The sequence below is a fragment of the Bos grunniens genome, chromosome 17, assembly GCF_055505025.1.
Source record: "Bos grunniens cultivar Pamir isolate PY7600 chromosome 17, Bosgru_T2T1.0, whole genome shotgun sequence".
In the NCBI taxonomy this organism is placed as follows: Eukaryota; Metazoa; Chordata; class Mammalia; order Artiodactyla; family Bovidae; genus Bos; species Bos grunniens.
In genome coordinates, this window is record NC_141181.1 from 57,995,068 (window position 1) to 58,021,486 (window position 26,419).

General features: G+C 47.1%; 1 protein-coding gene across 4 annotated transcripts in view; it reads left to right on the forward strand.

Moving 5' to 3' along the window:
• KSR2 (kinase suppressor of ras 2) overlaps positions 1-26,419 on the forward strand; it is a 437,805-nt gene that overhangs the window by 396,159 nt on the left and 15,227 nt on the right. For all 4 annotated transcript variants that reach the window (XM_086348000.1, XM_086347998.1, XM_086348001.1 and 1 more), the window contains exons 15-16: positions 25,129-25,225; positions 26,179-26,312. In XM_086348000.1, the coding sequence (XP_086204126.1) occupies positions 25,129-25,225; positions 26,179-26,312 (231 nt within the window). The remainder of the gene's footprint in view (positions 1-25,128; positions 25,226-26,178; positions 26,313-26,419) is intronic.

Genomic DNA, 26,419 nt, shown 5'->3' on the forward strand with positions numbered 1-26,419 from the left:
CCCCTTCTCTTGCCCCATCCAACCCTGTTTCTGCTGAAACTCCCACCCATGGATGGCAGTTAGCTCTATGTTGCCATTTTAGTATCACGGTAAAACCCTTTGCTCAACCTCAGTAAGAATATCTTTGGAGTCAAGTGTCCAAACCAGGTCCCTTGAGTCCCTTAACTTATGTGAGGTGAATGGCCATGGCTTTCTTTAAATGCCCTGAAGATCTGGTCCTTTTGTCTGAGGAAGATCTCGTGAACTTGGGATTGGGATCCCTGGTTTCCCAGCTTGATGCTGGATGGCCTTGGGTGAGTCATTTGGGCTCTGTGATCCTCAACTTCCTCATCTGTACATGGATCTGTACAGGGCACATGGATCCTTATTCCACAGAACTGTTTCAAATAGTAGATTAAGCCAAGAAGATGAAAATGTTTTGTAAACAACAACAACAACAAAAACAGATGTGAGGAGGAAAATAGTTTTTTAGAAGGATTTCAGTGAAAATAAGGGTTGTGTTTTTTTTTCTTATTCCTTTGAGTCAGGATGAATGGTTTCAGCTTTTCCAGTAGTTCTGAACCTTTTCACATTAGGATTAACATCACCTAGGGGAGCTTTTTAATCCTGAGTGATGCCCGGACTCTCTGCCCCTCCCATCCCCCCAAAGTCCTGATTCAGTTGATCTGGGGTGGGGCTTGGGTATCATTCTGTTGACCCTCTCCAGGTCATTCTATCCTGGAACCAGGATGAGGAACCTCTGCACAATTCCCAGAATGAGCCATGTCAAGCTTTCTCCCCACTCTTAGGATCAGAAAAGCTTCGTGACAGGGCGCCTGGAATCTTGCAGACTCTGGTACAACCATGCCTCTGTCACTTCCTCACTGCTGTGTTTGTCCTTTACAAAGGGTAGAATGTCTCAGCGACCAGTGTTGTTGAGAAGAGTAAATATGATAACATCACAGCTGCCCTTCTTTACCTAAAACAGTTCGGGCTCAACAATTGGTAGCTAAAATCACTGTTGTTACTTGCAAGGGGCTGACCAATAAAATCCCAGGTACAAATGGTATTGGGGGTTCCCTGGGACAAAATTCAGTTTCAGTAGAAGCCATGGCAATGGCAGTAGCTCTTGCTAGAAGAGCGGGAGTAACAGTAGTAATGACCGTCAGTATGAAGTACCTACTAGGTCCCAGTTGTTGTTCAGTCACTCAGTCGTGTCCAACTCTTTGCAACCCCATGGACTACAGCATGCCAGGCTTCCCTCTCCTTCACCAACTCCTGGAGCTTGCTCAAACCCATGTCCATCAAGTTGATGATGCCATCCAACCATCTCATCCTCTATCATCCCTTCTTCTCCTGCCTTCAGTCTTTTCCGGCATCAGGGTCCCAGGGCTCTTGCTAAATAATCCCTTTACTTGGATGATTTGGGATCATCTTAACAGCTAGCTTCCTTAAGGAGCTATGACTGTATTACCACTTGACAGCTGAAGGACTCAGTGGAGGTGATTTCCTGAGGCATTCAGGGAGGAGGCAGGCTGGGGTTTGAACCCAGCAGCCAGACTCCAGAACCTCCACATCAAGAGTCAGGGAGAAAGCAGATAATAACCAGAGAGGTGCTGCCCTGGATGGTGAGGCATCATCATCCACGTGCCTTGAACCTTTTATTTTTATTTTTTTATTATTCTATTTTATTATTATTATTATTTTTACTTTACAATATTGTATTGGTTTTGCCATACATCAACATGCATCTGCCATGGGTGTACACGTGTTCCCCATCCTGAACCCCCCTCCCACCTCCTTCCCCATACCATCCCTCTGGGTCATCCCAGTGCACCAGCCCCAAGCTTCCTGTATCCTGCATCGAACCTGGACTGGCGATTCATTTCTTATATAATATTATACATGTTTTAATGCCATTCTCCCAAATCATCCCCCCCCTCCCTCTCCCACAGAGTCCAAAAGATTGTTCTATACATCTGTGTCTCTTTTGCTGTCTCGCATACAGGATTGTCATTACCCTCTTTCTAAATTCCATATATATGCGTTAGTATACTGTATTGGTGTTTTCTTTCTGGCTTACTTCACTCTGTATGATAGGCTCCAGTTTCATCCACCTCATTAGAACTGATTCAAATGTATTCTTTTTAATGACTGAGTAATACTCCATTGTGCATATGTACCACAGCTTTCTTATCCATTCATCTGCTGATGGACATCTAGGTTGCTTCCATGTCCTGGCTATTATGAACAGTGCTGCGATGAACATTGGGGTACATGTGTCTCTTTCAATTCTGGTTTCCTCCGTGTGTATGCCCAGCAGTGGGATTGCTGGGTCGTATGGCAGTTCTACTTCCAGTTTTTTAAGGAATCTCCACACTGTTCTCCATAGTGGCTGTACTAGTTTGCACTCCCACCAACAGTGTAAGCCTTGAACCTTTTAGATCCTGCTAAAGCAGTTCATGGGGTCGCAAAGAGTCAGACATGAGTGAGCAACTGAACTGAACTGAAAGCAAAGGGAGCATCTCCACTCTTGTCTTCTCAAGAGAATGTAGATCTGCCTTTCAGCCCGGGATCCCTCACTTAGTGCCCTAGTGAGAGCAGGACGTCACTTCCCCTCCCTAAGCCTCACTTTCCTCCACTGTTGAATGGGGATAATGAGAGAGGACCAACCTCATAGACTTACATGGAAGCTTGAAGGTGGTGATGCCTGTAACAGACTCAGAACATGCACATGAGGAGTGCTGGTGAATGGTGGTGATCCTTCAGCTCTTGCTGTGAGCCAGGCACAGCAGTAAGCCCCTAAATGTATTGTTGTTTTCAGTCACTCAGTCATGTCCGACTCAACCTCACAGACTGCAGAATGCCAGGCTTCCCTGTCCTTCACCATCTCCTGGAGTTTGCTCAAACTCATGTCCATTGAGTCGATGATGCCATCCAACCATCTCATCCTCTGTTGCCTCCAGCCCTCAATCTTTCCCAGCATCAGGGTCTTTTCCAATGATCCGGCTCTTTGCATCAGGTGACCAAAGTATTAGAGCTTCAGCTTCAGTCCTTCCAATGAATAATCAGGACTGATTTCTTTAGGATTGACTGGTTTGATCTCCTTGGAATCCAAGCGACTCTCAAGAGTCTTGTCCAGAACCACAGTTCAAAAGCATCAGTTCTTCAGTGCTCAACCTTCTTTATGGTCCAACTCGTATCTGTACATGATGACTGGAAAAACCATAGCTTTGACTATATGGACCTCTGTCAGCAAAGTAATGTCTCTGCTTTTTAACATGCTATCTAGGTTTGTCATAGTTTTTCTTCCAAGGAGCAAGCATCTTTTAATTTCATGGCTACAATCAACATCCACAGTGATTTTGGAGCCCCCCAAAATAAAGTCTGTCACTGTTTTCATTTTTCCCCATCTATTTGCCATGAAGTGATGGGACTGGATGCCATGATCTTAGTTTTTTGAATGTTGATTTTTAAGCCAGCTTTTTCATTCTCCTCATTCACTTTCATCAAAAGGCTCTTTAGTTCCTCCTCGCTTTCTGCCATAAGGGTGGTGTCATCTGCATATCTGAGGTTATTGACATTTCTCCTGGCAATCTTGATTCCAGCCTGTGCTGCATCCAGCCCAGCATTTCACATGATGTCCTCTGCGTATATGTTAAATAAGCACTGGTGGTGGGGGTTGGTTTAGTCGCTAAGTCATGTCTGACTCCTGTGACCCCAAGGACTGTAGCCCACCAGGATCCTCTGTCCATGGGATTTTCCAGGCAAGAATACTAGAGTGAATTGCCATTTCCTTCTCCAGGGAATCTTCCTGACCCAGGAATTGAACCCAGGTCTCCTTCATTGCAGGCAGATTCTAAATAAGCAGGGTGATGATATATATCCTTGATGTACTCCTTTTCCAGTTTGGAACCAGTCTGTTGTTCCATGTCCAGTTCTAACTGTTGCTTCTTGACCTGCATACAGATTTCTCAGGAGGCAGATCAGATGGTCTGGTATTCCCATTTCTTGAAGAATTTTCCACAGTTTGTTGTAATCCACATAGTCAAAAGCTTTGGCATAGTCAATAAAGCAGAAGTAGATGTTTTTCTGGAACTCTCTTGCTTTTTTGATGATCCAACGGATGTTGGCAATTTGATCTCTGGTTCCTCTGCCTTTTCTAAATCCAGCTTGAACATCTGGAAGTTCACAGTTTAGATACTGTTGACACCTGGCTTGGAGAATTTTGAGCATTAGTTTACTAGCATGTGAGATGAGTGCAATTGTGTGGTAGTTTGAACATTCTTTGGCATTTCCTTTCTTTGGGATTAGAATGAAAACTGACCTTTTCCAGTCCTGTGGCCACTGCTGAGTTTTCCAAATTTGTTGGCATATTGAATGCAGCACTTTCACAGCATCATCTTTTAGGATTTTAAGTAGCTCAGCTGAAATTCCATCACCTCCACTAGCTTTATGCTTCCTAATGCCCAATTGACCTTACACTCCAGGATGTCTTACACTAGGTGAATGACCAGACCATCATTGTTACCCAGGTCATTATGATGTTTCTGTACAGTTATTCTATGTATTCTTGCCTCCTCTTCTTAATCTCTTCTGCTTCTGTTAGGTTCTTACAATTTAGATGTATTATCTAAATGCATTTTCAGAGCAGGGTTGTAGGCTTATTAAGCCCAGCTTACAGATTAAAAAACTGAGATTCAGGAAGGCAAAGTATTGGTGGAGTTAGGATTCACACCTGAGCATTTCCTTGACTCTCAGGAAGATGGTCTTATCACCCTTATCTCAGGTTAGGAAACTGAGGCCCAGAAAGGTTAAAAAAATATGCCTGGGTTACTCAGCTATGAAGTACTTGAGCCTGTGTGTTACTCTGAAGCCCATGAGCTCCCTCCTGGGTCTCTGTCCAGCCTCCAGATCTTGGAGAAGATCCTCCAAGGTCTGCTTCTCAGCTCTTCTCCTGGAAAAAGCTCCTAGACCAGGCTCCCTCCTCCCATCTCCTGTGTGCCTTTTGAAGCTGCCCTAGGAAGCAACAGTCAGGCTTGTGAGCAACACAGGGCTCTTCTGACACCAAGAGGATGGTGTTTCTGATTCTCTGAAGTGAGCAGACCCTCATGTGCACACACCAAAGGAGGACACAATCTCAAGCTGAAATTGACAACTCGGTGAGGGGGGTGGAATATCAATGTTTGTTAAGTGGGAAAAGAGGTGATATTGGCTGGGAGAGAAACATCATTTTCAGGCTGCCAAAAAAAGCATAACATATAATGTAGAGAGCCAATAAAATCCATAGTCTGATTCTTCTGAGCTGCCTGGTTGAAATAATTTATGAAATTTCATCTGAGAGCCTTGCATGTAGCTCCTAATCTTGATAGAGATGATGTTTTGTTGGCCCAATGAGGCGGTATGCATTGTCAATGCCCAAAACATGTGTCTCCAAACAAAAGGTTCAGAAACAGCTTTGTTAATAATCCGTGTATCCGACCATTCACTTGTCCATCCGTTCATCCACCCACCCAACTCATGAGAAACCCAGCAATCATTATACCAGGTAGGAAGGGTTGAAACAAGTGTACAAAGTGTGATGAGAATTCAAGGAGCAGAGAGATGGGCTATGTCCTGAGGAATAAGACATTTGGAAGAAATAGAGGAAGGGTGTTTTTGATGGAGGAAACAGTATAGGCAAAGGCAAGAAGGTAGTAGAAATAAGATGTGACATTTAGAAAAGTAACAATAGTTCGGTTCAGTTGGTACATGTGGTGTCAACTGGAGCATGTACAATAGGCACCAAAGTGTGAGGTCTCTTGACCCTCAAGGATAAGTAACCATAATAAGAGTAAATGATTACTGAGTTTTACTGTGTGCCAGGCACTATGCCAAGCGTGTTATTTTGGATTTTTTTAATATTTATTTTTATTTGTTTATTTGGCTGCACCAGGTCTTGGTTGTGACACTCAGGATCTTTAGTTACAGTACTCCAGATCATTTTTAGTTGTGGCATGCAGGATCTTTCCGTTGCAACATGCAAACTCTTAGTTGTGACATGTGGGATCTATAACATGATACTTTGTTATTGAATGCTCATGGTCACCCTGAGAAGTGAATGATTATTCTTCTTATAGATCAGACTCTATTTTAGTCTGTTCTGGCTGCTGTAACAAAATGTCACAGACTGGGTGGCTTATAAACAGCAGACATTAATTTCTCACAGTTCCAGAAGCTGAGAAGTCCAAGAATGAGGCACTGGCAGACTCAGTGTCTGGTGAGAGCTCAATTCCAGGTTCATAGATGACTGTCTCATCACTGTAACCTCACGTGATGGAGGGGGTAAGGGAGCTCTGGGCACTGGTCCTATTCATGGGGGCTTCACTCCTCATGATCTAATCAACTCCCCAAGGCCCCACTTCCAAGTACCGTCACACTGGGGGTTAGGTTTCAACTTATGAATTTCAGGTGGAGGAATACAAATTTTCTCTATAATTCTGTCCAAGAAGTTTTGTTACTTGTCCAGGTTACCCTGGGTGTGAGCAACAGAAGCACAACTCAGTTTGAGCAGGAGGCTGGGGTGATCTGATGGGAAAAGATGAAGACATGGAAACAGAATGGTCTGGGTTCTACTCTTGGGTAGAAGAAGTAGCATCTCCACGTGCTGGTTCCAGGGTTTGAGTTAAACCCTGAACTTCCATTTCCTTGGGGTAAAATGGGGCCAACTAGGAAATGGCAACCCACTCTAGTATGCTTGCCTGGAGAATCCCAGGGATAGAGGAGCCTGGTCAGCTGCTGTCTATGGGGTCGCACAGAGTCGGACACAACTGAAGTGACTTAGAAGCAGCAGACCCATTCAGGCAGTGTGTATGAACTGATATAGCACAGAGGACCGGATAGGGACTGGTATGAGGTCAGGACTCTGGTCCTGAGCTGTATAGACTGAATGGCCTGGCTGGTCCTCACTTCTCTTATATGCATCCCAGCCCCAGGCCTGGGCATCCCCTCCCACAAACCTCCCTATAGCATCTCCAAGCACATGAGCCTTGGGTGTCAAGATAGCCGGACCTTTGCTTGTGAAGATCCCTTCATCTTTGCCCTCAAAGCTTTGCAGATAGAAACTAGAGTGCCTCTGGGAGTTAAGGAGGCCTGGAAGGGCAAGATTACCTGAGTGAATATTGGAAAGGAATTCTCTTCATGACCTGGAGTTAAGAGTTTAAGGGGAAAAAAGAACCCTAGATGAACCTGAGTGACGATTCTCGCCCATCTTCGAGAAATTGGCACAAACTTACATTTTGCTCCTGTACCTTCTAAATTGGTTTATGGGGAACGACAGGACTTTACATTGAAACAGATTACCAAAGTGAAGCTAGGTGACTAGTGGAAATATTTGTAATAGGATTACATGGAGTTTTCATCTTTCTCATGAAGATGCCACGTTGTCATGTGACAGCGCTTCGGGGCACAGAACCTGTGTTTTTAATCTCTCTGGACATTTATTTTCTGTTTTTAAATGATTGAGAGGTAAGGTCATATCCCTGGGGTGACTTGCTTTCTATCTGTGCAAAGCAGGAGAAAGCTATTAACAAAAACATGAAATAGAATCTTGCTGAGCATAAGTTCCCATTTGCTCCTGCTTCTTTAAAACCACTGCCAAGTTATAGACAAATGGAGGTGTCTGTGGGAGAGGATGGTGGCACCCCACTCCAGTACTCTTGCCTGGAGAATCCCGTGGATGCAGGAGCCTGGTGGGCTGCAGTCCGTGGGGTCGCTGGGAGTCGGACACGACTGAGTGACTTCACTTTCACTTTTCACTTTCCTGCATTGGAGAAGGAAATGGCAACCCACTCCAGTGTTCTTGCCTGGAGAATCCCAGGGACGGGGGAGCCTGGTGGGCTGCCGTCTGTGGGGTCGCACAGAGTCGGACACGACTGAAGCGACTTAGCAGCAGCAGTGGGCCATTTGGTAAAGAACCATGCTTCTTCAGCAGAACGGAAAGCACGGTTCCCATCTCGGAGACTGGTTTCCCTGGTGATGGTTGCTGTAGAAGCATGGCCCTAGCCAGAGTATCTTATTTTTATTTTACTACTGTGTCTATTTATGTTTTCTTAGGCCCCCACTCACTTCATCTCTGTGTGAGTCAGTGCTCTTTGGGGCTGGTGGTACCTGTCCTACCTGCTGGGAAAGCCCTACACCTGCAGACCTTTCCGTCCTGCTAATTACTGTGTTGTTCAGTTGCTAAGTTGTGTCCAGCTCTTTGCGACTCGTGGACTGCAGCATGCCAGTTCTTCCTGTCCCTCACTGTCTCCTGGAATTTGCCCAAGTTCATGTCCATTGAATTTATGATACCATCCAACCATCTCATCCTCTGCCGCCCTCTTCTCCTTTTGCCTTCAATCATCCCCAGCATCAGGGTCTTTTCCGTTGAGTTGGCGGATTGCATCAATTACCTGCCAACCAGGTACTGTAGTCAGGATAGGATAGGCTTATGCTGCAGTGACAAAGACCCCTGGTATCTCTTTGGCTTACTCAAAGTTTCTCACTCACTTGAATTTGCTATAGGTTGGTCAGTGCTCCAGGGGAGCTGTCTTCCACGAAGTCATTCAGGGATCCAGCAAACTCCAGTCTTGTGACTCTACCCTGTCATCCTGAGGCCTCCACACTGACCGTGGTACAAGAGGCTGCAGATCAGCCATAGGCTTCTCTGTACCCCAGACAGAAAGCTCCAGGGGTCTCTTTCCATTGGCCCAGAACCGGTCATGTGGTGCTGCATACCCACAAAGAGACCGAGAAGTGGTCTCCAGGGGAGCTGGAAGGGAGCAATAGGACACTGAACTTGGTGAGCACAGGACCTTTTGTCTTCCATGCAAGAGTGTTCTAATTTAATACCCCCAGACCTGTAAGGTAGTTTCTGCCTTGTCCACCCACATTTTTTATCTTTAGCAACATGCCCAGAGGCTTCTAACATAAGAGGTCCAGACATGGATCTGGAGCCCAGTTCTGCCCAGCTCCAAATTCTGAGCTCTTAACTGCTGGACACGGCTGCCTCCCTGGTGAGTTCTCTCCCCTCTCCCCTCTTTTCTGTTTCTTCCATTTCTGTTTCTGACTTCTCCCAGTGCACTCCCCTGTCCCTGGATTCTCCATCTCTCTCGGGGTAATGAAATGGTAGTTCATTTCCCTGCCAGTGTTCATCCCCGTGATTCTGTCCATCCAGCCTGTCTTAACCCCTTCTCAGCGTTGTAGATTTAGCTACAAACTTCAAGTGCAGAGGACACAGAATTCCTTGCTGTCAGCCTGGCAAAGCCATGGGTTCTAGAAAGTTGAGGAAATCCCTCCCTGGTAAAATTCCTTTCCGGGCTGAGAAATCAGGATTTTTTTTTTTCCCCAGACCAGGGCTCCTCTGTAAATGTAGTGAGAATAAGTGAGTGGGAGGGTGGAAATTTTTGTGAACTTAAAATTTTTTCTTTTTTAAACAACTTAATTGATTTTGTATCTATATGTATAGATAGATAGATAAAATCTGTATATATTATCCATACAGTTCAGTGGTTTGTAATTTATTTACAAAGCTGTGAAACTGTCACCAAATCTAATGTTATTGAAGTATAGTTGATTTACAATATTATATTAGTTTCATATGTACAACATTGTTGTTCAGTTGCTCAGTCCTTCTGACTCTGCAAGATGTACAACATAGTTATTCAATATTTTTATAGATTACGTTTCATGAAATGTTACTATATGATTTCAGAACATCTTATCACCTCACAAAGAAACCCTGTACCCATTAACAGTCACTCACTATCTCCAGCCCCTGGTAACCTGAGCCTCCAGTTTTCAGACAAAAAAATTGAGGTTTTCATTGGAGCATTCCAGAGACTGGGGGAAATGAAGACAGAGTGCTTTTCAAGGGGAGAGAGAGAGGCAGTGGCCAGTTCTGCAGCTGGCATGACTGTACCTGCTTTCCTTTCCCCAATTCTAGTCACAAAAAAACAAATCCATACGTAGACTCTACACAAGTGTACCCGTAAATGCAAAGACATCCCCCCAGCACACATACACACAAGTATATACTACACAAGTGTACCCGTAAATGCAAAGACACCCCCCAGCACACATACACACAAGTATATACACATACTACTGCCTTCTTGCACACGTACACACGTGAATTCACTCCCATGTAAACAATGTACACATATTCATATGCACACATGCATGCATACAGGCAGAGGCACTTGAACCCATAGAAACAAAGTGCATGCACTTATCAGTATGCACAGACGTGTCCTTTGCTACAGGGATCCTTTGCTGGCAGCGCATCAGGTAACCTCCCCCTGCTGGCCCTGTCCAAGCCAGTGGTCTGCAAGAAAGGCATTCTAAAGCAATTTGGGATTTACCTCACTCCGGTGCACATTTGTCCAGCTAATTTCATGCCCAGGGGCCACCTGGGAAGGCTCTGGTAGGGTACGGTGTGGGAAGTCAGGCAGGGAATGGCAGAAGAGGTAGGAAACTCAGAAACATGTACATTGTGTGACATGAACTTGGTATGTGCTTCCCGGTTAAAGTCACGGCATGCCAGGCTCAGGTGGGTCCTTGATGGAGCCTCCCTCCAGTCAGGGGTGGCGGTGGACAGTACATCCATCTCCACTGTTGTGGAACTTAGCTTGCAGAGAAGTCCCTGGCCTGCATTTACACTGGCCCCAGCCACTTGCCTTCTCCCACATTTGCCTGGCTGAATCCCCAGCGGAGAGCTGTGCCCCTGCACTGCCCGCCCACACCTGGCGGGGAGTGTTGGCTCAGGGCATGGGTGGATGGTGAATGGTTGGATGTGTGAATGAGGGAACAAATGAATGGGAAACCCACTTGACCTTGACCACACCCGGTTCTCAGAGCAGAGAGGAATGGTTCAAATCTGTCAAACTCCTAGACCTAGTAGCCCAATTTCTGCTGACCCACTCCAGTTTCTTAGAACAAAGGTCAACAACCATTTTCCATAATGGACCAGACAGGAGATATTTCAACTGTGTCAGTCCCTGTCATAACTACTCAGCTCTTCTGCTGTGATGTAGAGGTGTCCACAGACAATATGGAAACAAAGAGTGTGGCTGTGTGCCGACAAAACATTATTTCACAGAAGTTTGAATTTCATGTAATTTTCACAGGTCATAAAATACCATTTCTCTTTTGAATTTTTTAAACTTTTATTTAAAGGTGTTAAAAGTAGCTATGGATTTATCATATATGGTCTTTATTATGTTGAGATATGTTCCCTCTCTGCTCACTTTCTAAGGAGTTTTTAGCACAGATGAGTGTTCATTTATTTACTTTGACAGCACCAGGTCTTGCAGCATGCTGCAGGATCTTTTAGTTGAAGAATACCAATACAGGGTTCCACGGTGGTTCAGTGGTAAAGAATCTGCCTGCCAGTGCAGCATACATGGATTTGATCCCTGGGTCAGGAAGATCCCCTGGAGAAGGAAGAGGCAACCCCACTCCAATATCCTTGGCTGGGAAATCCCATGGACTGAGGAGCCTGGCAGGCTACAGTCCATGGGGTCCCAAAGAGTCAGACACGACTTAGCAACTAAGCAACAACAATATGAACTCTTGGTTGTGGCATGTGGGATCTAATTCCTTGACCAGGAATGGAACCTGGACCACCTACATTGGGAGTGCAGAGTCTTAGCCACTGGACCACCAGGAAAGTCACAAATGGATGTTGGAAAAGTAGGAAGATGAAAAGTCCCCTTCCCCATCACCCCCCAGGTCTCTGATGAGAGGGAGACAAGCATCAGTTTTATCTCAGGAGCTCAAGAACATTGGTTTTCTCAGCCCTCAGCCTCTGTTCTTTCCATTTCCTGAAGAGGCCAAGTAGCTTAGAGATTGAGAGCAAGATGTACGTGTCAAATAGACCAAGGGGAGAATGCCAGCTCTGCCTCGTGTATCTTAGCTGTGTGAACTTAGAAAACAACCTCACCAGTCCGAGTCTCAGTTTTCCCATCTGTGAAGTAGGAGCGAAACCTCCCCAAAAGGGTCAAGGTTAAGAGTAAGACTAAGTAAGATCACACATGCAAAACCTTTAGCAGAAGGCTCACGGGAAGGTTCAGTGAATGGTATTGCTTATTCTCAGGAGGCAGCATGGCTCTGTGGCTGTAAGCCCACAGTTTCGTCTCAGACAGGTCTGGTTTCCAGCTCAGCTTTGCCAGTCGAAGCACAGCCTTGGGAAATTCCACCCCCCTTCTGCTTTTTGGTTTCCCCATCTCTTCCTGAAGGACGAGAACCCAACAACTCTAGAAATTTCTACACATATTCCCTTTCCCCTTTTCTCCTCCCTTCCTTCTCCTCCCTCTCTTCCCAAGGGTGGAAAGGACACAACTCTTTATGGGGTTACACACACCACTCATCTGTCTGCCCCTTCTCCTTTACCAGCCCCACAGTCACTTTGTCAGACTGAGTGAAGTGAGTCAGAGAAGGACAAAAACCAAACGATAGCACTTACATGTGGAATCTCTAAAAAAGTGAGGCGGGGGGGCGAACAGAGGAGTGTACAAATGAACTTATCCACAAAACAGAAATAGAGTTACAGATGTAGGTTACTAGGGGGTAAGCGTGGGGGAGGGATAAATTGGAAGACTGGGATTGACATATACACACTACTATAAGGAGATCAAACCAGCCAATCCTAAAGGAAATCAACCCTTCATTGGAAGGACTGATGCTGCAGCTGAACCTCCAATACTTTGGCCACCTGATGCAAATAACGACTCATTAGAAAAGACACTGATAGTGGGAAAGATTGAAGGCAAGCGGAGAAGGGGATGACAGAGGATGAGATAGTTGGACGGCATCACCAATTTGATGGATATGAGTTTGAGCAAGTTCCGGGAGTTGGTGATGGTGATGGACAGGGAAGCCTGGTGTGCTGTAGTCCATAGGGTCACAAAGAGTCGAACACGACTGAGAGACTGAACTGAACTGATATATAAAATAGATAGCTAATGATAACTTGCTGTACAGCATAGGAACTCTACTCAATACCCTAGTAGTTTATATGGGAAAAGAATCTGAAAAGGAGTGTATGTGTATAACATTCACTCTTCCGTACGCCTGAAACTAACACAACATTGTAAACCAACTAGACTCCGATAGAGTTTTTTAAAATATCAAATAGTCAAATTCATCTTCTTCATTAGGGATGCAATTTTTTCAGAGGGAAAGAGATCCATTGGGACTTTCACATAAGGGCCAGTCACTGGCCGTGTGCCCTGACCGGGCTGTAAACCCTGTGCAGAAGACGGGGGAGCAGTAAACAGCTTTCTGCCCTGAGAGTCACAGCCAGAGAGCCTTCCAGGCGAGGCTGGGCTCCTGGGAGGAAGAATTTGGTTCCCACTCTGCTTTCTCATTTCAGTCTGTCACCAGTTCAATGTTTTTCAAACTGTCTATAGCATAAACATGTGTCTAGTTTCATTTAAGTCTGACTCAAAGTTGCTTTTTTCCTTTTTTCTCATTTTACAAAAGTAATACATGTTTATTGGAGAAAAATTAGGAAAAAGAGATAAGCAGGGAGAAAAAATTTCTTGCAAAGCTTCTAATCCCACAGCCCGGGACTAGGCCTGCTAACACCCTGGAGTCTATCTTCTCTGTGAGTTTTAATGCATATGAATTAGGTGGTGTATGTATACACTTTAAAAACAGTCATTCAGTTGACTGTTCAGTTTACAAAAATGTGGTTCTGGTCAGGGGCAACAGTAACATATCCAGTTGAGTTTTGATATCCAGCTCCAGAGGGAAGGACCTGGGTCGGTCCAGTCTTTTTGTGCCACAGAGAGCCTTGGGCAGGAACAAGACCTGAAGCTTCCTTGCTGAGTGGGTCTGGTTTGGCACATAGTTAGTTTCATGTGCTGAGCTGGTAAGGAAGATCTGCTTTGGCCCGGAGCATGGCTCTCCCAGGTCCCACAGGCGATGGGAAGAAGGAAAGTGGTTGGAGTCCCTCATTTCTTTGTTCATCCATTCACCCATTCTGGAAGCACTTCCTGAGTCTTCCCCCAGGCCTGGCCCATGTGTACTGTCCACTGGACTTGGCTTGCATGGATGCATCCAGAAGCCTCCAGATCCTCTCCCACGGTCTAGCTCCCTGCAGCCTGCCTTGCCTGTTTTTGGGTGGCAGCTGAGAGTTCCCAAACAGAAGCAACAGAGTGGGTGATGAGGCCAAACGTGGGCTGGCCCTGAATTGAAAGGGTGGAAGGAGAGGCCTAGAGCTGGGAAGGGAGGGAGAGTCTCAGCTCAGTGGATAAACAAGGGTTTCTAAGATCAGGTCCTCTGAGCTGGGCTCTGCCAGTTCCTGCTCTGTGAAACCATCCTTTCCCAGGGGATCTTAAGAAATCCTGGAAAGACAATTTGAGACTTGGACTCGGGTCCTGACCCCATTGCCCACTGACTATGGGGCCCTGGGCAGGTTACTTAACCTTCCTGCACATGAATTTTTCCATTTGTAACATAGAGCCTCCCCTCCTGTGCAGGCTGGCATGACAGGGTCTCGGCTCAGTGCCTTGTAGAGAGACCACCATCAGCTCCAGGCAGCTAAGTGCATGTAGAGATCACACTCCTGCTCACATGGATAACCAACTCTTTTCCGGAATCACCTCTCCTCATAGTTCACAAAGCACTCTGAGTTCCAAAGATTTCAGGTAACTTGCCTAAGACCACATAGCTAAGAAAGGACAGGCTGACTCATTGCCTCGGCTTCCTCATCTATACAAAGGGTTAGGGTTAGGGTTATTTTGATCTATTAGGTCTATTTTGCCAAGTTATTAGAAGCATTCAATGTGATGATACCTGGGAACCTTTTGGCTCTGTCTTGATCCCCAGGGAAGCCTTAGGTAGATGGTCATCTTCCTAAACATGATGAGGCCTGCCCTCCTTGGAGATATTAGATCAGGGTCATTTGGTTGGATGTTGCCAGAAGTCACTCCACAGTCCTTGCCCTGAAACAACAGAACAGGATGTTGGAAGGACTCCCCGCTGCTCACCCTGGCTACCTGTTCAAAGAGGCACCCTCTCCATGCTCACGGTCTGCCTATCCACACGTGTGCTTCCTCATTGCCCTCATCGTCACCTACAGTTATTCTGTGTGCCTGTCATCTGTCTCCCCGACTAGAACGTCAGCTCCATCACCAGGGAAATGATCCTTTTTACCTTGTCACTGCACATACCTGGCCTGTGTGCGTGTGTGCGTGCTCAGTCATGTCTGACTCATTATGACCCCATGGACTGTAGCCCGCCAGGCTCCTCTGTCCATGGGATTTCCCAGGCAAGAATACTGGAGTGGGTTGCCATTTCCAGGGGATCTTCCTGGCCCAGGGATCGAACCCGTATCTCCTGCATTGCAGGCAGATTCTTTATTCACTGAGCCACCTGGGAAGCACCTCCCTGTTAATACCTAATTGGCAGGAGGGGAAAGTTGTCAGGCCTAAGGATTAAATGAGCCCAGATTTCCCAGAAGTTAGGACAGGTACCACCAGCCCCAGATAATATTGAACCACTAGTGGGATCATGATTTTCCTCTTAATTCTCTCTCTATCCTTCTGGTGACATTTAGGAGAAACTTTTCATTCAGTTCTGGGATTTAATCCCACAGACGGAGGAGCCTGGTAGGCTGCAGTCCATGGGGCTGCGAAGAGTCGGACAACTTCGCTTTCACTTTTCACTTTCATGCACTGGAGAAGGAAATGGCAACCCACTCCAGTGTTCTTGCCTGGAGAATCCCAGGGACGGGGGAGCCTGGTGGGCTGCCGTCTATGGGGTCACACAGAGTCAGACACGACTGAAGCGACTTAGCAGCAGCAGCAGCAACCCTTACTTGCCAAACATTTAAACAAAAAGAGGAGGCCTTAAGCTTCAACCATTTGGCAGGCCATGATGCCAAGCAAGGGTTTAATTTTGGTTTTTAGTGGGTTTGTTTTCATTGTATATCTATTTTTACATTTATTTGGGGCTAGAAATTCTGAGTTTCCTTCTGATAATGATAAAAGGTAATGATACATTTTCTTCCTGAAGTACACTTATTTTTCAGAGGCAGTGCATCTAAAGGAAAACTATTAGCAAGTGATAAATAATAACAGCTGGCCAATCTGGCAAAAAAATCTTTAGGTGGTTTTGGAATGATTGCAATGTGGGAGGTACCAAGTGAAATCCTCACTGAACTTTAGGTGATGCTGAGAAAAGATACTGTAGAGTCCAGGAGAAACATTCCTTGGATGTCTTTGATACAGAAGAACAGGTCTTGGGCAGTGGCTGGACCACACAGTGTGATGAGAGGCAAAGGAAGCAGCCAGAAGTTTTTGCAGTGAACTAGAGGCCCAACCCTCCCCAGCTGGATGCCGGTGCCCCTGGAACACTCCCTCCCTCAGAAGACACAGAACAGGGAGGACAGAATGTCACAGTCAGCGGCTAGGACACCCCTTAAAATGTACAGAACCCCTATCTCACTCCTTGTAGGGCCCAGAGGATTCAACACTTGGCCTTTCTGGATTTAGCAAAAACGGAGAGAGGAATCCAGTGAAGTGGAGATTATAAGCTGCTTTTTCCTTCCCACTTCTTCAAGCATGGCAGGGTATCCAAGCCTGGGTGGGGTTGGGGGTGGTGCATTGCAAAAATAAAGAAAAAAAGCTGAAGCCCTGCTTTAAAGCACTGCTAGTTCCTGCTCTGCATATTCCGAGGCCTTGAGGGTCCCTGTCATCTTTCTTGCCTGGCTGGGACATGAGCCTTCCCCAGCCAGCCCCTCACTTAATGCAACTCTATAACTCTTCATTTCCTGGACGCAGGTCGGGTTAAGCCGGTGGCACACAGCTGGCATTTCTCACTCACTTTCTGGCATTTCCCATTTTTATGGGAAGCTAACCTGGCTTTTTTTTATTATAAAGCCCCAGAGTGCCAAGGTTTAATATCCTCGGTGTTAGATTCACAAAGTACTTGGAAGTTAGAGATTGCCTGCGGCTGGAATTTGATGGAGCAGCAACTTGTCACTGGGCATGTGATTTATTTGCTCAAGGGAAGGGGAAAGCGCAGAGGGCAATTAAGTGGGTTTTGAGTTTTGAGAGATCGGGGATGCTGAGAAGTAAGTGAGGAGGAGGAGCAGCTGAGGGGTTGTAAATCCCTTCTGACAGAACCCAGTGTTTTTAAAATAATAGCTGACTTTAAAAACAGCTAAAAATCAGGCAGAGCTGAGGACGGTTCCCACCCAGCTGTTTCTTTTATCTGGAGGATCAACACTTGGGGAAGGCGGACACCTCTAGATGCTCTCTAGAGTCCGGCCATATGGCCTGGGCTGTGCGGTCAAGTGTACTGCATTGATCCTGCCTCAGGGCCTTCGCACCTGCTGGCCCCTTAGCCTGGAGGCCTTGTCTCCCAGATTTCCACACAGCCAGCTTATTTCTTTAGTCTCAGCATGCCATTGCCTGGAGCAGCTTTTCCTGAGTGTCCTAGCCCAGAAGGTTCCCAGCTCTACCATGTTTTTCCCAGTAAGTCTGTTCATTCTGTTCATAGCACTCATTCCACCCGGAAAGTTCATCAATTTGCTGGCTTACGTGTTTATCGCCTAAATTCTCCTCATCCCGGCAGGCCCAGATGAAGATGGGCCCGCCTCACTCACTGTATCTGTTACACCTAGAACAGTACCGGGTCCAAATGGCACTCACTAAAGGGACTGTGATTGTGAACTTAATGATCTCTGGGGCTCAGGAAAACAAGATTGGCTTGAATGACAGGTCTCAAAGTGGGGTCCCCAGACCACCTGCGTTATTAATAGCGTCACCTGGCAACTTGTCAGAAAAGCACATTCTCAGGGCTCCCCCTGGACTCTCAGAATCGGAATCTCTTGTCGGTGGGAACAGCCATCTTTGTTTTCCCAAGCCCTTCCGGGGAATTCTCACGCACACTCAAGTTTGTTGGCCACTGCCCCAGTGCTTAAATACCTGTGAGGTCCAGGCAGGTGGTGTCACTGCAGGAAGTGGAGCAGATGTGGCAGAGGAGACCTACGTGCCCTGTCGAGGGACATTCAAATGCAAGACCGAGCCTGCCCAAAAGTCCAACACCCCTTCCTTCCTAAAAGGACCAATTGTTACTTTCATCCAGAGCCCCTTAGAACTTCCCAAAAAAGCCCACAAGCAAAACAAGCCAAGAAAGGTAAAGATACAGGCCCCTGAGAAGGTGTTTTTGTTTGGTTGGATGTGATGTGGATGCTCTGGTGGGGATCCCACACCCAGGAACCCTGGAAGAGGAGGCCTGGCCATAGGAGGCATCACATCTCTCCATCCTTCAGAAGCTTTTGTATGTTGGGAGGACAGTGGCAGCCAAGTAGGCTAGACCTTACCCTCATGGCGTGTACAGTCCAGAGGGAGAGACGGCCCGTAATCAAAGACTCCAGCTGACCCATGTGGAATGGCAACCACAATAAAGGCTGCAAAGATGGAGTGCCCGGTGCCACAGGGGCCGACCTAGCTGGGGAGGCTTCTGAGGCCAGATGGGGAGAGCATCACAGGCCAAAAAGATGAGCTGGTGGGCAGCGGCCCTGAGCTAGGCCACTGTGGCTGGAGCTCCATGAGCAAAGGGGTGAGTCATCTGCAGGGGCCAGACTCTGCAGGATCTTTGGATGCTGGAAGAGTCAGGTCTGTGTCCACTGTTAGGCAGTGGGGAGCCATTGTAGTGGGGGAGTGACCTGGTCAGCTTTGCATTTTGAAGCTGCCACTCAAAAGTTCTGGATGGAAGATGAATTGGGAGAGGCAGAGTGGCCATGAGGGGCATCATAGTCATCCAGACAGGAGAGAGTTATTATTAGAGGTAATATTAGAATATTATTAGACATAATATTAACATTATTAGGTGTGATGTGAGCCATGTTCAAGGCGTACACATTCTGGCCAGTTGCTGGGCCTAGCACTGCACTTCCGTGATCCCATTTCCCCCTCATACCCTATCTGCGACACTACTTACTACCGCTGAGTAAGTCAGTTGCTGCAGTAAGATTACCATGAACTCAGTGGCTTGAAACAACAAAAACATATAGCTCTGAAGGTTGGAAGTCCAAAATGGGTCTCACAGGGTTATTACAATCAGGGCTTGGACAGAGCCGCATTCTGTTCGGGGAGGGGAGTCCTTGGGGAGAACCCACACCTTGCTTTTTCCAGCTTCTCTTGGCTGCCTGCATCCCTTGGCTTGCAGCCGCTTCTCCATCCCCACAGCCAGCAAAGACTGGTTGATTCCTTCTCACATCACATCACTCAGCCTCCTCTACCGTCCTCGTCCTCCGATCTCCCTCTGCCTCTCCTTTGCCTCCTGGTTCACTTGCCACCTTCCCTCGCTCAACTGTTGCCTTCCTTTTACAAGGACCCTTGTGATGACATGTTGGGCCCACCCTGATCCTCCAGGGTAGTCTCCCCACCTCAAGAACCTTAATCTAATCACAGCTACAGAATCCCTTTTGCACGTAAATATTCTTTCTGCATACATGCTCCGTAGTGTCTGACTCTGCGACTCCATGGACTGGAGTCTGCCAGGCTCCTCTGTCCATGGAATTTTCCGGGCAGGAATACTGGAGTGGGTTGCCATTTCCTTCCCCAGGGGATCTTGGCCCAGGGATCTAACCCCTGACACCTGCATCTGCCATGTCTCCTGCATCGGCAGGTGGATTCTTTACCACTGCGCCACCAGGGAAGCCTGTGGATGTCTTTGGGGGACTGTTACTGAGTTGACCACAGTTACCGATGGGAGCACAGGTGAGCCACAGTGAGTCCCCAGGGCGTGTGGGCTCAGAGCGGGCAGAGTTGGGCTGGGAGCCGGTCTGTCAGTCTTCAGAGGAGGTTGCCCCCCGCCCCCACTCCCCACCATTCACACTGGCCTGGCTCCCTGGCTTTGACGGTGAGGAGTTTGTGGGAGAGAAAGGAAACAGCTGCTATGGCGTTCAGATTTCTTTCCCAGCCACTGTTTTGGCAGAATGAGCCAGTTTGAACAGAGGCCCTTGGAGAGAAACCCACTAGATGGTTTTATCTGATCGGTTTTGACAAGCCTCTTTTAGGCCGGTTTACAATAAAAATCTTACACTTGCTGCACCAAAGGTTTACTGTGTCACCTGGGATGTGGGATCAAAGACAGCCTTTTATGAGCTGCCTGGGGCCAGGGCTGGGAGGGACAGTGACCTGTAGATAAGATGGGAAATTCCCAGTCCATGCTCCTCTTCTCAGAAGAATAGGATCTTTGTTGCAGAGAGAGATGCTGTGTGTACACTAGCTCTTGAGGATACGCCCCAGAAGCTAGAGAGGTTCTAAATATATCTGTAAGCCACCAAAACACCTTCTCTTGACCTCCAGACTAACTCTGCTACTGAGGGCAGTGGACCCCATTAATCTTCATTGCTATCGTGGATGTTCGTAGTGATATTACAGCCACCATTTACTGAGGGCCTATGATATGTTGGAGTCTGAAAAAAATTGTTAAGATGGGAGTTAACTCCCCATCAATTGCTAAAAGATAGGAGTTAAGAACATAAACTCTGGAGGCAGCCTGCTTGGGTTCAAATCCCAGGTCAGCTTCACCTCTCTGAGCCTCATCTGTAGAAACGGGGCTGATCCTGAACTCGGTGAAGTCAAAGATGCCATCGACTAGAACATGTACCATTTCTTCCATGTACCCCAGAGAAAGGCAGTGCCCGTAAAACTGTCACCTGTCCACAAATGCAAAACGCATTCTGATTTCAGAGATGCTCGTTACAATGTGAGGAAATGCCCATTGAAAGCAGTGAAACACCAAGAGAGTACCCACCTCCTGGGTTCTAGGCTTAGACTGGCGCTGGGCACATATAAAGGGCTCGGCCTGTGTTAGCTGGTATTGTTACTATTATCCCCATTTTACACATGAGGAGGCCGAGTTTGAAGTCACTTCCCCAGGTCACCCAACAAGCAGTAAAGGGTAGAGTTGGAATTTGGATTCCCTCAGCCCTGTGTCTCTTGCATGGCCCCCGAATCATGTCCAGCACCTGGCACCCGCACCGTGGATGCTGTGGCTGTGTCCCTGACACAGGTCCTCTGCCCCTCTGGGTGTCTGTAAGAGGTGGGTGACAGCGTGGACCCTGCAGGGATGCTGAGAGGATGCTGGGGTGAGTTAGGTTCCACACGTGCTCAGAAAACCATCCCATCCTCCCTTCCCTTCCCCACCGCGCATCCACCAGTGGCTTTTAGGGCACTGGCATTAGCCACAGAAATCCCATGCTCAGAGCAGTTGCCGCGGATACTTGGACTGACCTGCCTGGACTATTGGAGCCTCAGCCACTCGTGCGCCTGCCCAGTGCCTGTTCTGCTCAGAGCTCAGCCCTCACCCCACACCTGCTCTCACTCAGCCACGTATACACACCTGAGCAGGTGCAGCCCTGCACGCTGCCCCCCTTTCCCCTGCAGGTACTGTCCCTCTGGACTGTGTGAAGCATTTAGAAACGGATACCAGGGGTGTCGATATTGGCTGGGATTTTGTTTCAACACCATGTATTAATGGTTCATCCTTTCCTCACTGATTTTTAATTTACTTTTAATTGGAGGATAATTGCTTTACAATATTGTGTTGGTCTCTGCCATACATCAACATGAATCAGCCATAGGTATCCATATGTCCCCTCCTTCTTGAATCTCCCTCCCACCTCCTGCCCCATCCTACCCCTCTTGGTTGTCACAGAGTACCTGATTTGACCTCCCTGTGTCATACAGCAAGTTCCTACTGGCTATCTGTTTTATATATGGTAATGTGTATGTTTCCATACTACTCTCTCAATTCATCCCACCCTCTCCTTCCCCCGCTGTATCCAGCAGTCTGTTCTCTGTGTCTGTGTTTCCACTGCTGCCCTGCAAATAGGTTTATCAGTACCATCTTTCTAGATTCCATATAAATGTGTTAATATACGACATTTGTTTTCCTCTTTCTGACTTTCTTCACTCTGTATAATAGGCTATCGGTTCATCTACCTCATTAGAACTGATTCAAATGTGTTCTTTTTCATGGCTGAGTAATATTCCATTGTGTGTATGTACCACAACTTCCTTATCCATTCACCTGTTGATAGACATCGAGGTTGCTTCCACGTCTTAACTATTGTAAATAGTGCTGCAGCGAACATTAGGGTACATGTGTTTCTTTCAATTTTGGTTTTCTTAGGGGTATATGCCCAGTAATCACGGATTTTTTTTTAAGTATATATTTTTGGAAGGATAATGTATCTACCACAGTGTTCATATCCTAAGAGGACAGCCTGATGGATTTTCACTAAACACACATCCGTATAACCAACATCCACAGCAAAATATGGCGCATCACCTGCCCCCAGCACCCCTCACGCCCTTTCCAGCCTCCCCACGAAAGGTCACCGCTGTGCTAACTTGTAGCACATAAACCAGTTTTGTCTGCTTTTGGACTTCATGTAAATGGAATCATTCAGTGTTTGTGTGGCTTCTTTTGCTCAGCATTTGTTTAGAACTTCATGCCTTTTGCAGTTAGCAATAATTTGCTTATTAATAATCCAGTATGAATGTATTTTGTTACATGGATGTATCATCATTTTTCTGTTGGTGGACATGTGGGTAGGTTCCAGTTTGGGGCTAATATGAATGGATTGCTATTAACATTCTAGAATATTCTAGTACATTCTGGTACATGTCTGTAGGTCAGTGTGAGTATGCATGCCTCCTGGGTACATGCTTAGGGAAGGAATTGCTGGTCCTGAGTTATTTGTATATTTCGCTTTAGTAGATGTGCCAAGCTGTGATCTTACCAATTGATATCCTACCAGCCTGTGTGTGAATGTGTGTGTGTGTGTGTGTGTGTGTGTGTGTCCAGGGGGCTCCAGATGCCATAGGTGGTGTGTGTGTGTGTCCACGGGGCTCCAGATGCCCTAAGGTGGAAGGAGAAGCACAGACTTCAGCAGCTGCTGCTGGAAAGGAGGATGTGAGCAGGGGAAAGGAGACAGGGATGGACATTTGAACCCTGCAACTTCTACACAATCACTCTGAGAGTCTAGGAGTCTTGGAGCCTGTTGCAATTGTTCACCATGCTGTCTACAGTGGGAACATATAATATTTCTTCTGGGCTCTGGTGGATAATCAGCGTAGGTGACTATTCAGGAACAGCGTCTCTGGGCGAGGGAATCCACCCACGGTCTCCACCATCCTGAATACTTAAATGTCACTTTGGTCTAATTGGCTGTGCAGCCCACTCCCCGCTCCTCCACCTCGCCTCCAGCAGCCACAGCAAACGCACTACCCAGCAAGAGGGGACAGCCCTGAGTCACCATGGCTGTCACCCGCTGACAAACTGGGCAGCCTTGGACAGCAGAATCAGCCTGTCTGTGAGTCAGCTACCCTGGGAATCTCACTTCAAGCAGGTGAAGAAACCAACCTTAGTCGAAGATCGTGAGTGATTATAGGTAGCATGATGAGCAAGTGGACAGATGGGTAGATAATACGTGGACAGACCAATGCGACGTGTGTATAAATATATAATTCTTATATATATTTGCACACAAGTATGTGTGTGTATGTTCACCGTTTTATTGATCATTTACCACCTCTCGTAATAGCCAGCATTTCAGGAATAGTGACTGTATTGGGCATGGAGAATTGCCTACACCCTGACACACCCGATTTTATATGATTCTCCTAAGTAAGCTGATAAAAGCAAAATCTGTATTGACCCCATTTTACAGATAATGAAACTGAGGCTCAGAGAGGTTAACTCTCCTGCTCAGGGTCACAGCCACTGACAGACATACCACGGTTCCAACCCAATCTGACACTAGGCCCCTGTTCTCATTGGTGGACACCAGTGAGAGAGATCTTCTCTTATTCAGTCCTCGTACTAACTTTGTGGCTAGGTCTCCTTAGATCCTTCGATAGATGAGGAACCTGAGGCCCAGAGAGGTTAGGTAGCCCACTGAAAGACACAAGACACATGGTAGGTGAAGAGCAGAGCCCTTCTGACACCAAAGTTCTGGCTATAACCACAGGATCTCAGCTGATTCTAGCCCACAGCAGGGCTTGGTAACTACTAAAGGAATGAATACGAAGCCAAGAACATTTTAGCAGTCAAGTCACAGATTAAAAGAAAAAGTCATGCCATCATTTTGACACAGAAAATGAACGTTCCTAGTGTCCTTCCTTCTTCCAGCCAGTAGTGGATGCAGTGAGTGAGACATGGTCCTAGGGGTGGGGATGCCATGGGGAATCTAGAACTCATTCATTCTCTCATTCATTTGGTGACTGTTCATCGAGTGTGTGGTCTGTGTGCATCAGGAATCGTGCTCATTGCAGAGGAAACGGATGGATAAACATGCCGGCGATTAAATGAGGTGTTACTGTCACTGTATAATGTCCTTTTTCATCTTGTCACTCATCTTGAACCGCTGGTCCTCAAAATGAACTCAATGAGGCTGCAAATAGTTTGAAAATCCTCTGTCCAGACAGGCATCTGGTTTGGGGGAGTGTTACTGGTGTTTACACACCCCTGTCCAAAGGCTTGAATACATCATTCACGTAGTACACATCAGCGATGGTTTTGCTGGTCTTTCGTCACTGTCCCCACACACCAGTGGCTCCTGGCAAGTGATGGCAACTGGGATGAGGGGCCAGCAGGGTGCCGTCTGAGTGCTGCCTGTGGACTGCCACACACAAGTCATCGGTTTCGAGCAGATTTTCACCTGTGAGAGCCTGGGTTAGACAGTACGTGGCATTCCTGCTTCTGGGCTAGGCTAGACTCTGAAGGTATCCTTGGATGCCGAGGTGGGCAGGGGGAAGCTGGTGAAGATCCTGAAGAACCCCAAAGGACTTGCTCTCAGACCTGCATCCCAGAAGCAGAATCAAGGTCCAGTAGCAGGCTTAATATCTCAGGGGCATAATAGTGGTGTGTCCACACACGCCCCACTCTCTATGCATCACTTTGTGTGTGTGTGCCGCACAGCTTGCAAGATCTTTATTCCCCAACCAGGGATCAAACCTGGGCCCTGGCAGTAAAAGCGCCAAGTCCTAACCCCTGGGCCACTTGAGAATTCCCTCTGTGTGTCGCTTTTAATAGCTGTTGTGGGTGGCCCTTATCTTAACAACTGCCAACCATGAATTTTGTTCTTTTGCTTTCCAGCCTCTGTAAGGGCCGGACACTCTACTCTGTGGTGAGAGACGCCAAGATCGTCTTGGATGTCAACAAAACGAGACAGATTGCCCAAGAAATTGTGAAGGTACTGTAGGGTCTGGGGCCTCCTCCCTGAACCTCAGAAAGACCTTGCCCCATCCTGAGACTCATGGTCTAGCTTCAGACCAACAGTTTGGGCTTAAAAGCAATTAAACTTCACCTGAATGATACCAGGTGTCATGTGTGTGTAACAATTGCTAAAACAACCATTAGAGACGGTCAACCAATGTTTGGTTTCCTTCTGGTGTCCCGTCGTCAGGATAATTGGGTGTGTGCAGGGACCAAGGGGCTCTTCTCATGACTAGAATTCCTTACCCCCTGAAACCTTGAATTCCCATGAGTGTAAACCATCTCTCTCCATAGCTGCTGGGGAACTATCAAATTGTTGGGTGTTGTTTGGGATTAGAACAAACAAGAACATCCTGTGTTTTCTGGGTACCTCATGACTCCGTTATATTCAGGTTTTTATTCTCCATTGGATGTGTTAGGACTGAACGTCAAAAAAGAAGTAAAACTGTGACTGCTCATTAAGGCAAAAATAGAAATCTAGATATTTCACCCTTGAGCCTGACCTCCCATAAGCCTTTCTCCATGTTCTTGATTATTGCCTCATGATACGTCTCCTGAGGAACACAAGTGAATTTCTGCAGTGGTGTGGAATAAGATCTGAGGGGTTCCTTTCTCTTGGGGGCCCTCTTTTCAGATTTGGCCCTGCCCCTTTCCCTCGGGGGAGATCTTCCCTTGCTTCCTTTTCAGGAAGCAGAAGCACTTAGATAGAGATGGTTTTGCTATGATCTGAGGCTGGTGACAGATTTCTGCCTTGGGGACCCTGCCTGTTCCCACTTGCCATGCCTTCTCCACCCTACTTGCAAGCCTGGGTGTTTGGACCCCAGGCCTACAGCTGTTCAGCATGTGTGGTCTCAGTGGAAAGGCAGGGCGTGTGAACCGTGAGCCCAGGCCAGGCTACAGTGAGCACAGAGGTGTCCTTGTCTCCTGCAGGGCATGGGCTATCTCCACGCCAAGGGGATCCTGCACAAGGACCTCAAGTCCAAGAATGTCTTCTACGACAACGGCAAAGTGGTGATCACAGACTTCGGGCTCTTCAGCATTTCTGGGGTGCTGCAGGCTGGCAGGTGAGCGCTGGTTGGAAGGGCCCCGAGGGGTTCTCGAGAGGTGATGGTCAGGGGATGGGAAGTCACCCAAATGGCCTTAGTGACCTAGACGTGATGCTGGACCTGAG